The sequence below is a fragment of the Dendroctonus ponderosae genome, unplaced genomic scaffold, assembly GCF_020466585.1.
Source record: "Dendroctonus ponderosae isolate FM_Combo_2020 unplaced genomic scaffold, Dpon_F_20191213v2 Dpon_F_20191213_208, whole genome shotgun sequence".
Classification (NCBI taxonomy): Eukaryota; Metazoa; Arthropoda; class Insecta; order Coleoptera; family Curculionidae; genus Dendroctonus; species Dendroctonus ponderosae.
In genome coordinates, this window is record NW_026018254.1 from 1 (window position 1) to 15,663 (window position 15,663).

Genomic DNA, 15,663 nt, shown 5'->3' on the forward strand with positions numbered 1-15,663 from the left:
GCCGTAAATCCTCCACGGGACATTTATTGTTCGAAAGTTAAAGCAGTTTCAGCTCAATCGGTGTTCAGATTTGCAAAAAACAGCCGTTCGGTAAGTTTTAAGCTGCTGAAAAGTTCCGATGCATATGCGAGGCAACGAGTTTTCCGGGAACGGTGGCAAATCTTTGCCAACTTCAGGCACAAACTTCCTTTGTGTAATCACACAGAGTGAGTGGAATATATTGACACTGCGGGGTAGATTTCGCGTTTACTCGTTGATCCAGAGCACGCCACTGACCGAAGAAATATAAATCAACGTTTTGCTTTCTGGTCCAGCTTGTCGAGAGCATAATTTCGAATTATGAAAGATCAATACGCTTCGAGCGGGATGTCCAGTTTTTGTCCTTTTGTTTTCATCGGCTAAAAAGGACCGACCATTAATTCTATTTGCACCAAATGTCGATCGACTCGAGGGGTGATAGATCGACTTTAATATCCCCGATGACGTAATAGAAATTTCATTCTGCTCCGATGAAATATTTATGTCATTGGAATTCTGGTTTCATCAAAAAACACTTCAATATGGCATGAGTGTATAACCCGTAGGTCTGGGCCTTGCCCATCTCCCTCCCACTTGTGGATGAATCAGCGCCATCCTGCTCAGGTGGGCTTGAGTGGGAAAACTGCTCAAAAATTGAAGCATTTTATCCTCTCCATCAATTTTAAAGGAGAAAAAAACCAAATCCATATCCGCAAGATCTATCGGTGATATAGTGGGTTAAGAGGCCCTAAACCCGCTTTCAGCAACCGGGCATATAAAATTCATATTTATGCTGTTTTGCAGACATTTTATACGGGCCGTAATAAAATTTGCCCTTATCATGTAGGGGCGATAAAACACTGGCCCCCGTTTATAACTTACATATTGGGGCTTCGGTCTATAAATAATTTCGGCCTGACCGATTTTCATGCACTTCAGACATACTTCAGATGGCGCTTAATTCTATATCTGAGCAATGGAAAAACCATCACGCCTTCATCCAGTCGGAAACCAATTAAACAGTAGATTCATTAGGAGCGATTAACATTCCATTCGCATGCTTTGACTACAGTCGGCGATTGTTCAGCCTGATGGATTTCCAGAAATCCGCACCATTTCCAGGATATGTTAGACGGAGCGTTAGCGACGTGCTGGAAACCCTTTGTGAGTTATAGACTTGTCACGAAGCTCTGTTGTGACGTGCCACTGCCAACCCACTTTAGCGTAAACCATCTCAATTATTTACCTGGACACTCTTCAATTTTTCCGCAGTTTATGCCCTAACCAGACCTGAGCGTGGTTGGCAATGAATCTGAACCATTGGTGGAAAAGAGACAGACATAGCGGAACTGCTCTCGATTAGCTGCTAAACGTCATCAAAAATTGAACGGTTTAAAAACCCCATTCCATCAGGCAATTTACGCTTTATTTGAAGCCGAAAAACGGATTGGGGGAGTGAAAGAGTTAACTAAACTAAATCCCATTAATCGGAAATCGCAAAATTTGCAACAATTTGTAAAAGCAATCGAATTAGGGCAACATTTAAAATTGAATTGAGTTTGCACATCGATTCACTTCACATTTAGGCGACGTACAAAATGCGAAAAGCACACACGAAAATGCGGAAAAATGACGAACTTCGGTAATGTTAATTTAATTTGTCGCTCGTGCCCCAGGCACTTCATGCCCGGTTGGATGAATATGAATAAAGTTGCTCCCAATAAGGGCAGTATTTTATTAAAAACTGCCTACTGATTGGCTAAAATCCCAAGAAAATCTCCGGTGGATGTCACAAAAGCCAAACAGCAATTCCTTCAATTTTTCAGCGGTGTAGCGGAGCGAAAGCCCGGATCAGATCGTAGCTGCTCTAAGCAGTGGGTGCGCAAAGGACAAACGCAGTCGATTCACTCCGACTGGAGGCCCTTGGCCCAAAAAGCGTGCAGGAAAGCTGAAGTGTGCCAGTCAGTTTTTTCGCACTTAAAAAAATAGCGACACGATGTGATTTGAGTTTATCTGGGCGTACCACCGAGCCCACTTGGATGAGGGTTTTTTGCCAAAATCCAGTTTTTCCAGGGCATGCGTGCGAAATTCGAGGCTGGAAATTCAACGCTCGCATTCATTGCCTAGTTCGCTGCCGGCATTCGAGCGGGGTCAGTTTGCGCCCCGGGGCTCCTAAATTGCGCCCATTTATCACGTAAAATCCACTTGCGCTCCATGAAGTTGCGTGTGTTGATCTCTTCTTTAATGTTCGAGTGAAGTTGATCATGTGACTGTAAGTTGGGTGGGAACCATGCTAGTTTCTACCAGTTTGTTGCTTGTTTTCCTTGTTCTTCAAAGTAAGTATTTTGTGGGAAAACTTGCTCTTGGACAGGAGAAGAATTCCTAGTGAACATTGTTAGAAACTTGGCGGTTTGCACCAGGAACTTGTTCTAATCTTTACCGCAGTTTTCTTAAAATCCCCCGAAGGGGGATGCATGTAAAGGAAGTTTATGCATCTGAAAGCCCGAGGGAATTCCGGCAAACGAATGGCGGAGATTGTGAGGAAAACCGCACAACTTGCCTGCCTAAGTGCTCATGTCCCATCTCATGTTAATGGGCGCAGTTGAGGAAGTTTAGAGGATCTTCAACAACTTCCAACAAAATTAGTTAAACCCAGCTGGTTGAAAAATGACCCATGCATCATTTTGAAACGCCCTGCCAGATTAATGCGCCGGCTAGTCGTCCAGGACATTTTCATTTTTTCCTCCCCTCTCCAGCGATTTATCCATGTTGGCAATGGAACGAGCGCTCCACCTCTCCCTTGCACCACTCGAAAGGTATCAGGTGTTGGGAGAAATCCGACACTCCCTTACATCATCAGTATACTTATCCGCAAGCTGACGGCAAGGGCCATTAACTGCTGCATTAAGGGTTGTTTAAAAAGGTCGGCCCCAACCTCTAGGGTTACATTGAGTTAGTCAAGTGGTTTTTATTTTCCAAGCGACCCTCTCGGGGGGCGCACATTGTCACCCTTGTGAAGTTGAGATTTATCATTTCGCGAAAACGCTTTTGCTTGTTGTGGCTCATTATCACCCCTGGCCAGTCGATTACAGCCACAAAATTTTAAATTTTTTTAAAAACGTTCTCGCTCAAAAAAACTGTGCAATTTTGGACCAGTGTATAGCAACAGCCAGTCACTACTGCCCGAGTATATGTCTGTCTCCCTTTACCGTGGGTGCGTGAGACTAGAACGCACCCTCGGTCACAACGCCGGCAGGCGCATGTAAACTGATCAAAAATTGCCATTGCTAGTTTTAATCAATGATGTGACAACTAGTTTGAAAAAGTTCCAGCTTCATTCGTGGAAAGTAAGCTTTCGGAAAAAACTGCCAAAGCCAGCAGACATTTATTTAATAAACCGCAAAAATTACACGTTTCCGCTTGTTCTAGCTGCTGTTTATTAACATCCAGCGGCACCCTGAAATCCAATGAAAGTTTTTGTGCAGAAAAGTGCATTCGTGACCGGCATGCAAGCGGAGATTTCGCCTGTTTCCGCACTAAATTGGGTTAGTTTTGCGGAGTTTCCTTTCGGATGGCTGAAACCATAAAGGAGAAATAATAGGGTTGGGCACCAAAAATTTACAAACCTGTTCAATTTCGTGACAGTTTATCTCCGGCTGGGTGAATAGTGTTGGGGTCTCTGTCTCACTAACGGAGGTGTGCGGCTCAGGCAGCGCCCTTCTTGTCTGATTGGCTTTCGATATACACTACTAATAAATTGAACGGTCTGGAAATATTTCCAAAACCGGCTCTACCGATAGATATCCGGTGGCTGTTTGCAATAAATTGCTCGCATGTTTAAATTGCGCTGGTTTATCTCTCTGCAAATAAATTTGTTTTCAATTTCCCTTCTCTCAATAATTTATTGCCAGTTTTGCTGCAAAAAGACAGACGTTTCGGCTTCGCCTGCAATAACCGTTATCAGAGCGAAGCAATCGAGTCTGTTGGATCAACAAGAACAGTTTGTTAAGTGTAACAAACATGAGGGGAACTTTCCGCCCTTCATTCCCCCAATCCGCCCCGGTGAATTATTCGAACATTCGCACTTCGGATCCGATTGGACTTTTAAATCTATTAGCCGGGATCGGTGTTATATCGATGTGCCGTTTTGTTACCAAAGGGGTGGCAGATTAATGCGATTGAAGGCAAATTCGGCATTTTGCCGGCTGTTTTCGATTGGCCTGAATAGATGACTTGAACTAATCAAGATCTATATCATTATCTGCCAAGTCCCCGATTAGAGCCATCTGCATTGCCAGATATTCAAACAGCTTTACATTCGCTTATTTACGGGGGCCGTATTAAGATGTGAGCCCCTTAACGGCAGCCTGCGTAGGTAGATTTCAATATTGTGTGCCCCATTTGACTATGACGATAATCTCCGGGGAATCTGAATGTGAATGGGACAATTTCCATTGTTTTAATTGCGGTTAATAATGTCTTTGTTGCTGGGGGGCGGCACAGATTGCGTTCAGTTGCGTTCAGTAACAATAAAGGATGTTGCTAAATCAATATGCTGCCTAAAAACCCCTTATTTCCAGCGGCTGCTAAAGCCCCCCAGGGCAATTAGAAATAATCCGCAAGTCTAATGGGCAGTTTCCGCGACTGGAGTCTTAATATTCAGCGAAACTCAATTTTCTTGCATTGTTTTCAAAATTCGAAGCGATTGGTTCTCTTTTGTGTAACGTTTACAATTTGTGAACAGTGTATAATGTAAACTAGGCGCTGGGCGTAGGCTGGTGGGGAGTATATGTTTGTCTCTATCTGCCTCAGGTGCGTGAGGCGCACACACTAGGTCTTGATCGGCTTGTGACATTTTTTAATAAACTGATGGAAAATTGAACTGTATGGGAGTAAATTGGCAATTGGACAAAAACATTTTTCACGGGGAAATTTCTGGGCGCATTTATCGTCGCCGATTAAAACGCGAATATTTCAATTTCGCTGCATTTCAGCGACGGCAAGATAAAGGCATTACCAGGCGTTAAGAGTGACTTTACAAGGGCCTAGTAATTTGGTTTTACTGCCAGAGCAGTCGTAATGCTTATTTATGGGTAGGGATTTTTGGTTGTGAACTAGTAAAACACGTCGGTTTTCTTCCAGAATGAATTAAACTCGGCCGAATGAATGAATGAGATTCTGAGACGGTTATAATGAACGTTAGCGTTGACTCAATATTAACTTAAAGCGGGAAGATCGTGCAAGATCAAGCCAATGGCTTCTATCCAGATTAGGTGCACCGAATTACGTTAAATCGCCCAGCCAGAAAATTAACGTTGGCTTGCATAGCACATAAATTTTGGACTTAATAAGGTAATGGCAGCTGTTCAGCTGCAGCATACGGGCGATGTGCAGCCAACGAAGCTGTTTGGACTGTTTTGCTCGTGTTTTTCCATGTGGCAAAACTGCATTAAGCTGCTGGAAAACTAATTATTTTTACACTAAATTCCGATTATTGACGGTCAACAGTCAGCTTCACAATTAATTAATTAAGCTTGGAATAAGGGTTTTCTTTTTAATTGGCACACTGTTGGAACTAAATGGGTTTTTACTTACCAGGGGTTCCGGGAGGAAAATTCTTTTTAATGATTGCTGTAATTGGAGAAGTGCAGCTATAAACATTTGCCAAAAATCAACCAAAAGTCTCAGATAAGCGCAATTATGTCCTGGAACTGATTCTTGTGTTTGCTCTATATGTGCGGGTTTCTATTTGGCTAGCTTTATGAGTGTACGACACTTGGCAGGTTCAACTTTAAAAACTGCCCAAAAATTGGACAAAAATCCCAGGTAATTGTGAATTTTCCAGTTGCTAAACTAGTGTTCTTCTGGATGTGGATAAACTCACCCCTCTAGTTCTGTTAGTTTCGGACTAGCGATTTTTTAGTTCAAGAGCGCGACAGCAAATACCTACTTCACTTTTATGCTCAACTTGAAAAATCTGCCAAAAATTGGCGAAAAGCTCCAGCTAAAGGAAATTTCTGTCAGTTGTTAGCTAGGATCTTGTCCATAGATGCAGCAAATTTCACAGAGCTGCTTCTCTTGGTTTGGCACTAGCGATTTTTTCAATGGAAGATTGCACCAGTGAAAACTGCACGTCGCGCGCTGAGCTAAAAAACTCCGCGAAAATTGAGCAAAAAGTCCGAGGCAAAAAGCAATTGTCCTGAACATTAATCAAGATCTCCTCTATTGATGTGGAGAAGAGCAGATTTCAGAAAAAATCAGGGATTTAAACAAAACGCAATTTCAAAGCAAAAGTTTCCAAATTAAATCCCCTTAGTCGTCTAGCTATAGGAAATCCGTTTTATTCTTCCCACACTAGAGGCTATACGGCAAGCGAGCTGTAATAGGGTTTTCCTTAAATCCCATTGAAAATCTATTTTACTCTCCGGATCTCACTGCGTTATTTCGCCACCATTAAAAACTACCCTTGGGCGCAGCGAAACAACCCCACATCCGAAAGAATTAACCGATTTTCCCCATGTTTTAAAGAAAAAAGGAAAACTTACTCTGTTATATTGCTTGCCATTCTGAATGGAAGTAAGAGCAGGCTTCAGGAGGAATTCCAAATCATTATTTGCATAAAATGCCCAACAACTCCTCTGGGGATTTCTCTGGATGTTGCCTTTTCTGGCCACTGTTTTTAAAATGCTGTTTCTGAGCGCTCAGATGAGATCTTGACTCATGTATTGCTGTTTTGGATGGCGGACGATTTGTGTTATGAGCCTGGGGAATTTTTGCCATTTTTGCCAGTTTTGCCATTGTTGCCCCACTGCATTTCAAATGCCATTTCTGAGCACTCAGAATAGAAATCGACAAGTGGATCGCAGTGTTCGTCAAAGAAAGCTTTTTGCTATGCGTTTAGGCAATTTTAACTATTTTCTTTGAACAGTTTCTTCTGCACAAAGTCTGGAACTATTGAAAGATTTTTCCATTTGACCACTTTTGCACTATTGTCTTCCAAGTGATGTTCCTGAGCGCCCAGGACAGATAGCAACTCGCAGATTGCAGGCTCAATAAACGAATCTTTTGGGCAAAAATTTTGAGAATTTTACTTGGTTACCTCCAAGGGTTCCTGCTTAATTGAGTTTGGAACGATGAGGATATTTTGAGCATTTTGTCATTTTCGCGGCGCTGTTTTCTACATGCTGCTTCTCAGCCCTGCGACTAGATATGGACCTACGGGTTTCCACTGGCGTTGGAGAAAGCTTTGCGTTATATGCTTGAGGAAATTGACTCAATTTTCTCCACCGGTTTCTTCGTAACCAAGCCTGAACCTTCGAGCAGATTTGGCCGTTTTTACTCCAAAGCCTTTAAGCAGAGCGCGCATTTCCGGAGCGCTCAGAAAAATGACCTATGGAAGATTGCAGAGGTCGATAAAAGGAGCTTAGATCTACAACTGTAAAAAAATCGATCTATTTCATCCATTAGTTCCTTTGTAACAACTCTTGGAAATCAGTCGTCGAATTGGAATGAGGAGAAACCGCGGACAAACGGAACAAACTTTCGCAGGAAAAACTGTTTCTCATTTTTCCATTTCTTTTTTTCTCATTTTTCCAGATATCTGCACAAGTTTGGGGTTGAAAGCCCTAAAACTGAGCATCCCAAGAGCGGTTAGAGCAGGCCACTCGGTCACTTTGGGCTGCGAATACGATCTGGACGAGGCTCAGTTATACTCAGTGAAGTGGTATCGGGAGCAAGAGGAATTCTTCCGGTACGTGCCGAAAGAGGAGCCTCCAACCAGAGTGTTCACCACATCTGGACTCCAAGTGGACGTAAGTAATTTGGGTTAGTTCAAATTCACTGGTATTCCAAACGCCGTGCCTGAAAGTTTCCGGATTAGCCCGCGATTGCTCGCATAGTAGGCCCGTTTTTGCCATCGCAATGTAACTGCACTCAAACTCGCAGGCCTATAAGCGCTAAATCGCCGGTTATCCGTGAAAATTTGCCCAATGTTTTTCCACAATTAAGGACACTGTGTCCAAAAAAAAGGCCAGTGTATGGGGATATAGTCGCGGGTTAATTTTTCGTTTGGGATTTTTCCTTCTGAACACACAGCACGAGTAAAAGCGGGTAATGCTCGGCAATAGTTTAACTCGTGTCCATCGCATTGTCCATTCGATGCTCCGCATGTTGCGAATGCTAAAAGCCGATGATAAAGAGCAGATTTGAAGAGCATGCAAGCTCAATGGCAGTTAATGGAGATTCGGCTGGAACATGATGTTGTTTTGTTTCAGATATCAGTGTCCAACGCCAACAGCGTCACGTTGCTGTCGGTTAATCGGGATATATCCGGACAATTCCAGTGCGAAGTGTCGGCCGATGCCCCTTTGTTTCACACACAATCCATGTCCGCCTTGATGACTGTTGTAGGTAAGACTAGATGGACTGAATTTGAAAGAGCATTAAAAAGTCAATTTTCCAACCTTCGCCCACCCAATTTTCGATCCACACTGAGTGGCTGATCACAGCCAATAAATCTTCCGCTTAATTCAAAGAGTTATTGCGGACTGGTGTTAATGGATGCCACCGTTAAACAGTATAACGAGGCATGGAAAAGGCGATTTGCTCTCCATGTGAGGTCCATAATTATTAGTGGCCATGTTCCACATTGACTAATAACTCTGGGATTTTTTGCCGATTAATTGAATTCAAACCGATTGATCGTTTTGCTACTAAACAGAAGAAGCGATGTGTTTTGTTCGATGGAAAAGTCCATTGAAATGTTGAATCAATGAGGTTTTTGCTATTTTAAGGCTTTTTCAGGAAATTTTTATGGCGAAATCCAATTGTGTGAACGGTGGAAAAACCACTAGCGGCAAAGAAACCGGATCGATGCGACCCCAATTTGGATTTCAATAAGAGATTTAGGGCTTGTAGAGGTGAATTGTTGGATGCGATTTTCAGTTTCCATTGCCTCAATGTGCACTGTTTGGCTCAGAACTTGTTGAAGCTGTTTCTGAGCGGTTTCGCCCAATGTGGGCTCAGAAGTTGCAAAAGGAGACTCTGGATTACATCTGATGAGAACATAACTCAATTTTGTCCAGAGGTTTCTGATTAATCCACTGTAGAACTATGAGAATCTTTCCGTAATCTTGTCGTTCACGAACTGCTTTGTTCAAAAGCCAATTTCTGAGCACTCAGTTAAAATATCGATGCATCGGTGCAAGTTTTCGTTAGGGGAAGCTTTCAGTTGTCACAGCTGTAAATTTAAAAACATTTCATGAAATAGTTTGCGTTGAATTCACTTTTGATCTTTGGGCACATTTTGATCATTTGACCACTTCCGTACTCGGTCATTCCAAGTACCGTTTCTCAGCATCCGGATGAGGATCGACACACGAATTGCAGTGTTTGATAAGAAAAACCTCGTTTTTGCAGCGTTGGAAGCTTGACTAAGTTGCATCAAAGAATTCCTTCTTAATTCAATTTTGAACATCGCGGACATTTTGGTCATTAAGCCAGTTTGCACTCGTTAGTTCCAATTGTCGTTTCTGAGCAACCAGATCAGATTCCGACACACTTTTCGCAGCATTGGATAAAGAAAGTTGAGTTTTATAGCATCTAGAAATTTCAAGGGATTTTCTAAATTGGTTTCAGTTCCATTGAGTGAGGAACTTTAGGACAATGTTGGTGTTTTTACCATTTTTGCACTTCTACCTTCCAAATGCTACCGCTGAGCACTCACATCAGATACCCTCACTCTGCTCACAATTTTCCCCAGAGATAGCTTGGCGCTATAACTGCTAAGAATTTCATTGGATTGTACCGAACGGTTTCCTTTCATTTGAATCTGGAACTTCAAGAATACTTTTCACACCTTGCCATTTTTGACAGGCGTCCTGCGAGCTTTTTTCTGAGCGTATTAATAAATCCGGACTACATTTTCAACAGCCGAAGCTTTGCATTCAAAAATGTGGCAAATTTCCATAAATTTCATCAAAAAGTTGCGTTTTACTCGAATCTCAAACTTGGGAATCTTTTTAGCATTTTACCATTTTAGCACTTCGCCTTTCCAAGTGCTGCTTCTAAGCACTCAGATGAGGTATCAGCACAGGAAATCTAGTTTTCCATAGGCAAAGATTTGGGTTATAAGTGGAGGAAATTTGAGTCGCGTTCTTCGAGCTGTGCCTTCTGAGCTAAGCCTGGAACTTGGGGAACATTTTTGCAATTTGTCCATTTCTGAACCAGTATCTCTGAAACCCTGTTTCTGAGCACTCAGATATAGTTCGACCCTTGTGATTACTGCATTGGATAAACAAAACCTTATGCTAAGAGTTATGGGAATTTAAATAAATTTTATGCGATACTTTCGTTTTACTGAAGCCTGAAACTTCGGGAATGTTTTGGGCACTTTGCAATTTTTAGCGGTCCTTCGCACGGTTTTTTTCTGAGCGCCTAAATGGCATATTGAAATGCTGCTTCCATTTTCAACAGCCGAAGCTTCGCTATATAAATGTGGCAAATTTCCATGAATTTCATTAAAAAGTTGCGTTTTACTTGATTCTCAAACTTGGGAAACTTTTTAGTATTTTCCCATTTTAGTACTTCTTCTTTTCAAGTGCTGCTTCTAATCACTCAGATGAGGTATCAGCACAGAAAATTTAGTTTCAATAGGCAAAGCTTTGCGTAATAAGTGCAGGAAGTTTGAGTGACGTTTCACGAGCTGTGCCTTCTGAGCTAGGCCTGGAACTTGAGGAACATTTTTGCCATTTGACCATTTCTGCACCACTGTCCTCAAAACCCTGTTTCTGAGCCCTCAGATATAGTTCGATCCTAGTGATTACTGATTTTGATAAACAATAGTTAGTTCTAAGAGTTGTAGAAATTTAAGTAAATTTAAAGCGATACTTTCGTTTTACTGAAGCCTGAAACTTGGGRAACTTTTTTAGCACTTTGCCATTGTTGTTAGCGGTTCTTYGAACGAKTTTTTTTCTGAGMGCCTAAATRCCATATTGAAATKCTGCTWCCATTTTCAATAGCCGAAGCTTCGCTRTATMAATGTGGYAAATTTCCATGAATTTCATYAAAAAGTTRCGTWWTACTYGAAYCTCAAAYTTGGRWAWCTTTTTAGTATTTTCCCATTTTAGCACTTCKYCTTTYCAAGTGCTGYTTYTAARCACTCAGATRAGRTATCAGCACAGGAAATCTAGTTTTCAMTAGGCAAAKCTYTGTGTTATAAGYGGAGGAAATTTGAGTGGCGTWCTTCGAGCTGTGCCTTCTGAGYCAGGCCTGGAACTTGAGGAACATTTTKRYCATTTGRCCATTTCTGCACCACTGTCCTCRAAACCCTGTTTCTGAGCCCTCAGATATAGTTCGATCKTRGTGWTTACTGCTKTTGATAAACAATAGTTGGTYCTAAGAKTTRYGGAAATTTAARTAAATTTAATGCGATACTTTCGTTTTACTGAAGCCTGAAACTTGGGRAAYKTTTTTWGYACTTTGYMATTTTKGATWGCGGTCCTTCGAACGGTTTTTTTTCTGAGMGCCTAAATGCCATATTGAAATGCTGCTTCCGTTTTCAATAGCCGAAGCTTCGCTATATAAATGTGGCAAATTTCCATGAATTTTATCAAAAAGTTGCGTTTTACTCGAATCTCAAACTTGGGTATCTTTTTAGTATTTTAGCACTTTGCCTTTCCAAGTGCTGTTTTTAAGCTCTCAGATGAGATATCAGCACAGGAAATCTAGTTTTCAATTGGCAAAGCTTTGTGTTATAAGTGGAGGAAATTTGAGTGACGTGCTTCGAGCTGTGCCTTCTGAGCGAAGCCTGGAACTTGGGGAACATTTTTGGAATTTGGCCATTTCTGAACCAGTATCCCCGAAACCCTGTTTCTGAGCACTCAGATATAGTTCGACCCTAATGATTACTGCGTTCGATAAGCGAAGCCCTGTTCTAAGAGTGTTGGAAATTTAAATACAGTTTATGGGACCCTTTCGTTTTGCTGAAGCTAGGAACTTGGGGAATATTTTTCTCAGTTGCTCATTTCTGCACCACTGTCCTTGAAACGGTGTTTCTGAGCACTCATCTGAAGCATCAACCTACTAATTTGTATGTTCGATAAACAAAGCCCTGTTCTAAGAGTGTTGGGAATTTAAATAGTTTTCATGGGACGCTTTAGTCTTACTTAAGCCTGGGACTTAGGAAACTAGTTAAGAGCGTCGTTGGTTCTTCAGCTGTTTGTGCCAAACACTCGGAGCAGATATCTGCAACATTATTGCAAATCTGCATACAAAAACACTCATTTTTCCAGAGTGACAACTTTGAACTGATTTGGCCCAGCAGTTTTGGACCAATTACATACGCCTGGAAACACGAGGTTTTTTTCGTTTCTTTTGCGATCCAGTTCAGACAAACACAACGAATTTGAGCTGAATGAATTTGTCAGAAGAATCTTCCATTTCCACACTCTAAATCACCTTTGTCTCGTCGCCGATACCCAGCTGATAGCAGCTGAGTCCCCGATTAGACTGACGCTAAATGAAACTGTCACCCCCCATACAAACCCTGGATATTCCTTTCCAGTCGTGCCTGCAGGAGTTCCATTAGTCACCGTGGATAAAACCGGGCTGGAACAGGGCAGACCGCTTATAGCCGACTGTCATGCCCCGCCCTCCCATCCAGCTGCCAATATTACCTTCTTTGTGAACGATGAAAAGGTAAGAAGTTTTCGATTATCCATCCAGACGCTGACAAACTACTTTGCGTTCGAGCGCGGCAATCGAAACACGACATTTTCCAGTTTAGATTGGCTGGATGAATGCAATTAGATGCGATTTTTAGGTTCCAGGCTACACTTCGGAATGGACTACCAGTGGCAGCGACCAGCTGGATCAAAAGAGCGCCCGACTGGAGCTGACTGGAGTGGGAGGGAGTTGGGATCCGCTCCGAATCACATGCGAAGCCTCCTTGTTCAAGCTCTACCACGCAAAGAGCGTGGAGGTGCAAGTGAGGCCCGATACTCCTCAGCCTGCCTCAGTGCTTCTAATGGAGACCAGCTCGAACAGTAAATCGCGAATTGATCCAGGAAAAGTTGCCTGCTAGTTGATGACTAACTCATTTTCAGGTGCTGCAGAAGCCCACTTTCCTGCGCAGGTTTTTCCCATTATTGGGCTTGTCTGGACCATTAACTCTAGAGCACTTATTTAGGTAAACTCCATTAGTATTTTTCTTGAAGTCATTTCAATTTACTTCGAACACTTCAGTCGAGCGGCAGTTTATTTAGTCCGGCACACCGGGCTGGTCGGGGTATGTCCGTCTTTCTCCCGCTCATAGTTAGAAACCCAGGCGATGTTCACCGATGTCGAACGCTCACCTTCCAAAATACACTGCTCCCAGTTTGTAACCAATTTTCTTTCTCTATTGTTCCAGGTGGATTTGGCAGAGGGCGTACCGACTAGACTGTGATACTAAACGATAAGCATGTTTAATTGAATAAAGCCGCATTTATTAAAGAGTTTCACTTCCTTAAGCCTTCGGGCGGTTAAGTTGGGTATGTGGTGCATCCTGTCCGAGCCGGTTTCGCGTTTTTACGGCAACCCCCAATGAAGGCCCTTCGGGCCGGGATTAATTGCACACATTTTTTGGATGAAATGGCCCATTTTGCTGTTCTGCATGATGGAGAATGCCAGTCCAAAGCAAACAACGAGCGCATTTGTCCATTAAAGCCCATCTCGATTTCTGAAATGAATTTTATGCAGATCCAAATATAAATAGCGACGGAATCTGCAAGAGGCAAATTGATGAAATATTTATGAATTTCATTTGTTTTATAAGCATGCTTAATGCATTTCCCGTGTGGAAATGCCGTTGGGAATTTTAATTGGTTTGGCGTTGTTGCATCGAATCTGGCGAATAAGATCGCATCAAACTGAAGGAAATTAATTGAAAACAGAAAAAATGCGTGGATTTTCCAGCAGCAATTTTCCATTTCCCTTTTGGGATTTATTGAATGCGTTATTGCAATTATCGCTAATAAATATTGTTTCAAGCAGATAACTCCATAAACGGGGATATAAAATATTAATCCCCAGGAGCGTAATCCGCTGGAATATTTAATAATCAAATTAGCTGCGTTTAGTTTGATTAAACTAACAGTTGAACATTCCGGGGGCAAAAAACTAAACTGTTGCCAAATTGGGCTCAGTTTCGTCACTCTTGCAAAACGACTCTCGCATAGTAAAATCATGTAAATTCAGAAAATTCCCATCTGATCCAGCCCGAAACCCGATTAAATTTAATTGTGGGATAAAATCAATGTTGCGGGGGTTTATTCGGGGGATTTATCGCTCTAAATCGGCCCTGGTGCTCGGTTTGGGGCCGATTAACAAACATGTAGACTCGATTTTAGGAGGTTCGTGGCATAAGCAGACAAAAAACCGATTTGTCATTACCGCCATACCGTGCAGGTTTTATCAACATTTTTTGGACACTCTGTGGCTTTAACTGGTCAACCGGTCATATCTTTTCAAGCTTAGCATTTATTGGTCAATAACCACTAGAATTGTTGCGGAATATTTTCAAGTTTAGCAGTGAAAATATGTTTAACATTTTTTTTTAATGCAATGATGGTGTTTTCAATCGAAATCTCGCAAATGTTTGCATGCTTTTTCGTTCGAACGAAAGATTCGAAAGATAGCTCTCAATACGTGCTATCTAAACGGTTCTTATGGCTACTTAGCAATTTGCAACCGTTTAAGAGATATGTATACAAATGTTCGCATGCTTTTTCGTTCGAACGAAAAAGCATGCAAACATTTGCGAGATTTCGATTGAAAACACCATCATTGCATTAAAAAAAAAATTTAAACATATTTTCACTGCAAAACTTGAAAATATTCCGCAACAATTCTATTGGTTATTGGCCAATAAAGGGGGGAAAAGTGTCAAAACGAAAAATGCCCAATCCAGCCGAATTTCCATCTCCACTAAGTCCCCACCCTTAAAAACCACCCTGTATTCACCTCATTACTCATATTATTCACCCTGATGGATGACTGATGATAATCGCGCTAACGAGCCCTCAATCTAATTGAACCAAACCTAAACAAACCCTCAAAGCCATGCAGCGCGTTCGGGTATACGTGAGGTTCTTAGCCGACTCCCTCCTCTTCTTGCGCCCTTTAGAGGGTTCCGGTTCCAAGTCCAAAGGCAGCGCCCTCTACAGGAATGCCCTCATTTTCTACACAGTGGCGCTGCTAGTGGCCAGAGGCGTCAGCATGCACTTCTTTTTGAAGTTCTCCCCTTTGGAGACCACAGTGGTCTGGCTGGGGCACTTCACCACCTATCTCGCTCTTGCGGCCAATGCTCTCATCACCTCCAACCTCATCAGGAAGGCGGATCAGTTGAGCCGGCTTCAGAAGATTCTGAGCAATTTGCAGGTGAATGTTCACAGCAACAGCTACTGGTACGAGTTGAGCCTGCTGCTCAATATTATACGTGCTGTCGCAGCCGTCTCCCTTTTTGCGCAAGACGGCTATGGGTACGGAAAAGTGACATCTGTCAGCTACCAGATTGCGCGCGTCCGCATCGAAATGAGCATCGCGCAACTGGGCTGCGCCATTCGCTACTTGACTTCTGTGTTTGACGCAGTCAATCAAAACCTCCGT

At 42.4% G+C, this 15,663-nt stretch overlaps 2 protein-coding genes across 2 annotated transcripts; both read left to right on the plus strand.

Moving 5' to 3' along the window:
* The first annotated feature begins 2,159 nt into the window (after positions 1-2,159).
* LOC109534869 lies at positions 2,160-13,509 on the plus strand. The gene is made up of 7 exons (XM_019900647.2): positions 2,160-2,354; positions 7,615-7,829; positions 8,292-8,427; positions 12,581-12,714; positions 12,839-13,061; positions 13,122-13,204; positions 13,427-13,509. The coding sequence occupies exons 1-6, from the start codon at positions 2,309-2,311 to the stop codon at positions 13,202-13,204; spliced, it is 837 nt and encodes a 278-aa protein (XP_019756206.2). The 5' UTR covers positions 2,160-2,308; the 3' UTR covers positions 13,427-13,509.
* A 1,413-nt stretch (positions 13,510-14,922) lies between these two features.
* LOC125503629 lies at positions 14,923-15,663 on the plus strand (the record flags this gene model as incomplete). Its single annotated transcript, XM_048664344.1, is given in 1 exon segment — positions 14,923-15,663. A coding segment is annotated over 1 exon segment (546 nt), but the record flags the coding sequence as incomplete, so codon positions are not given.

Coding starts and splice junctions, on each gene's coding strand:
- LOC109534869 (XM_019900647.2), top strand. CDS start 2,309: ATGCTAGTTTCTACCAGTTTGTTGCTTGTTTTCCTTGTTCTTCAAA. Junction 7,830..8,291: donor CATCTGGACTCCAAGTGGAC/GTAAGTAATTTG, acceptor GTTTTGTTTCAG/ATATCAGTGTCCAACGCCAA. Junction 12,715..12,838: donor TCTTTGTGAACGATGAAAAG/GTAAGAAGTTTT, acceptor TGCGATTTTTAG/GTTCCAGGCTACACTTCGGA.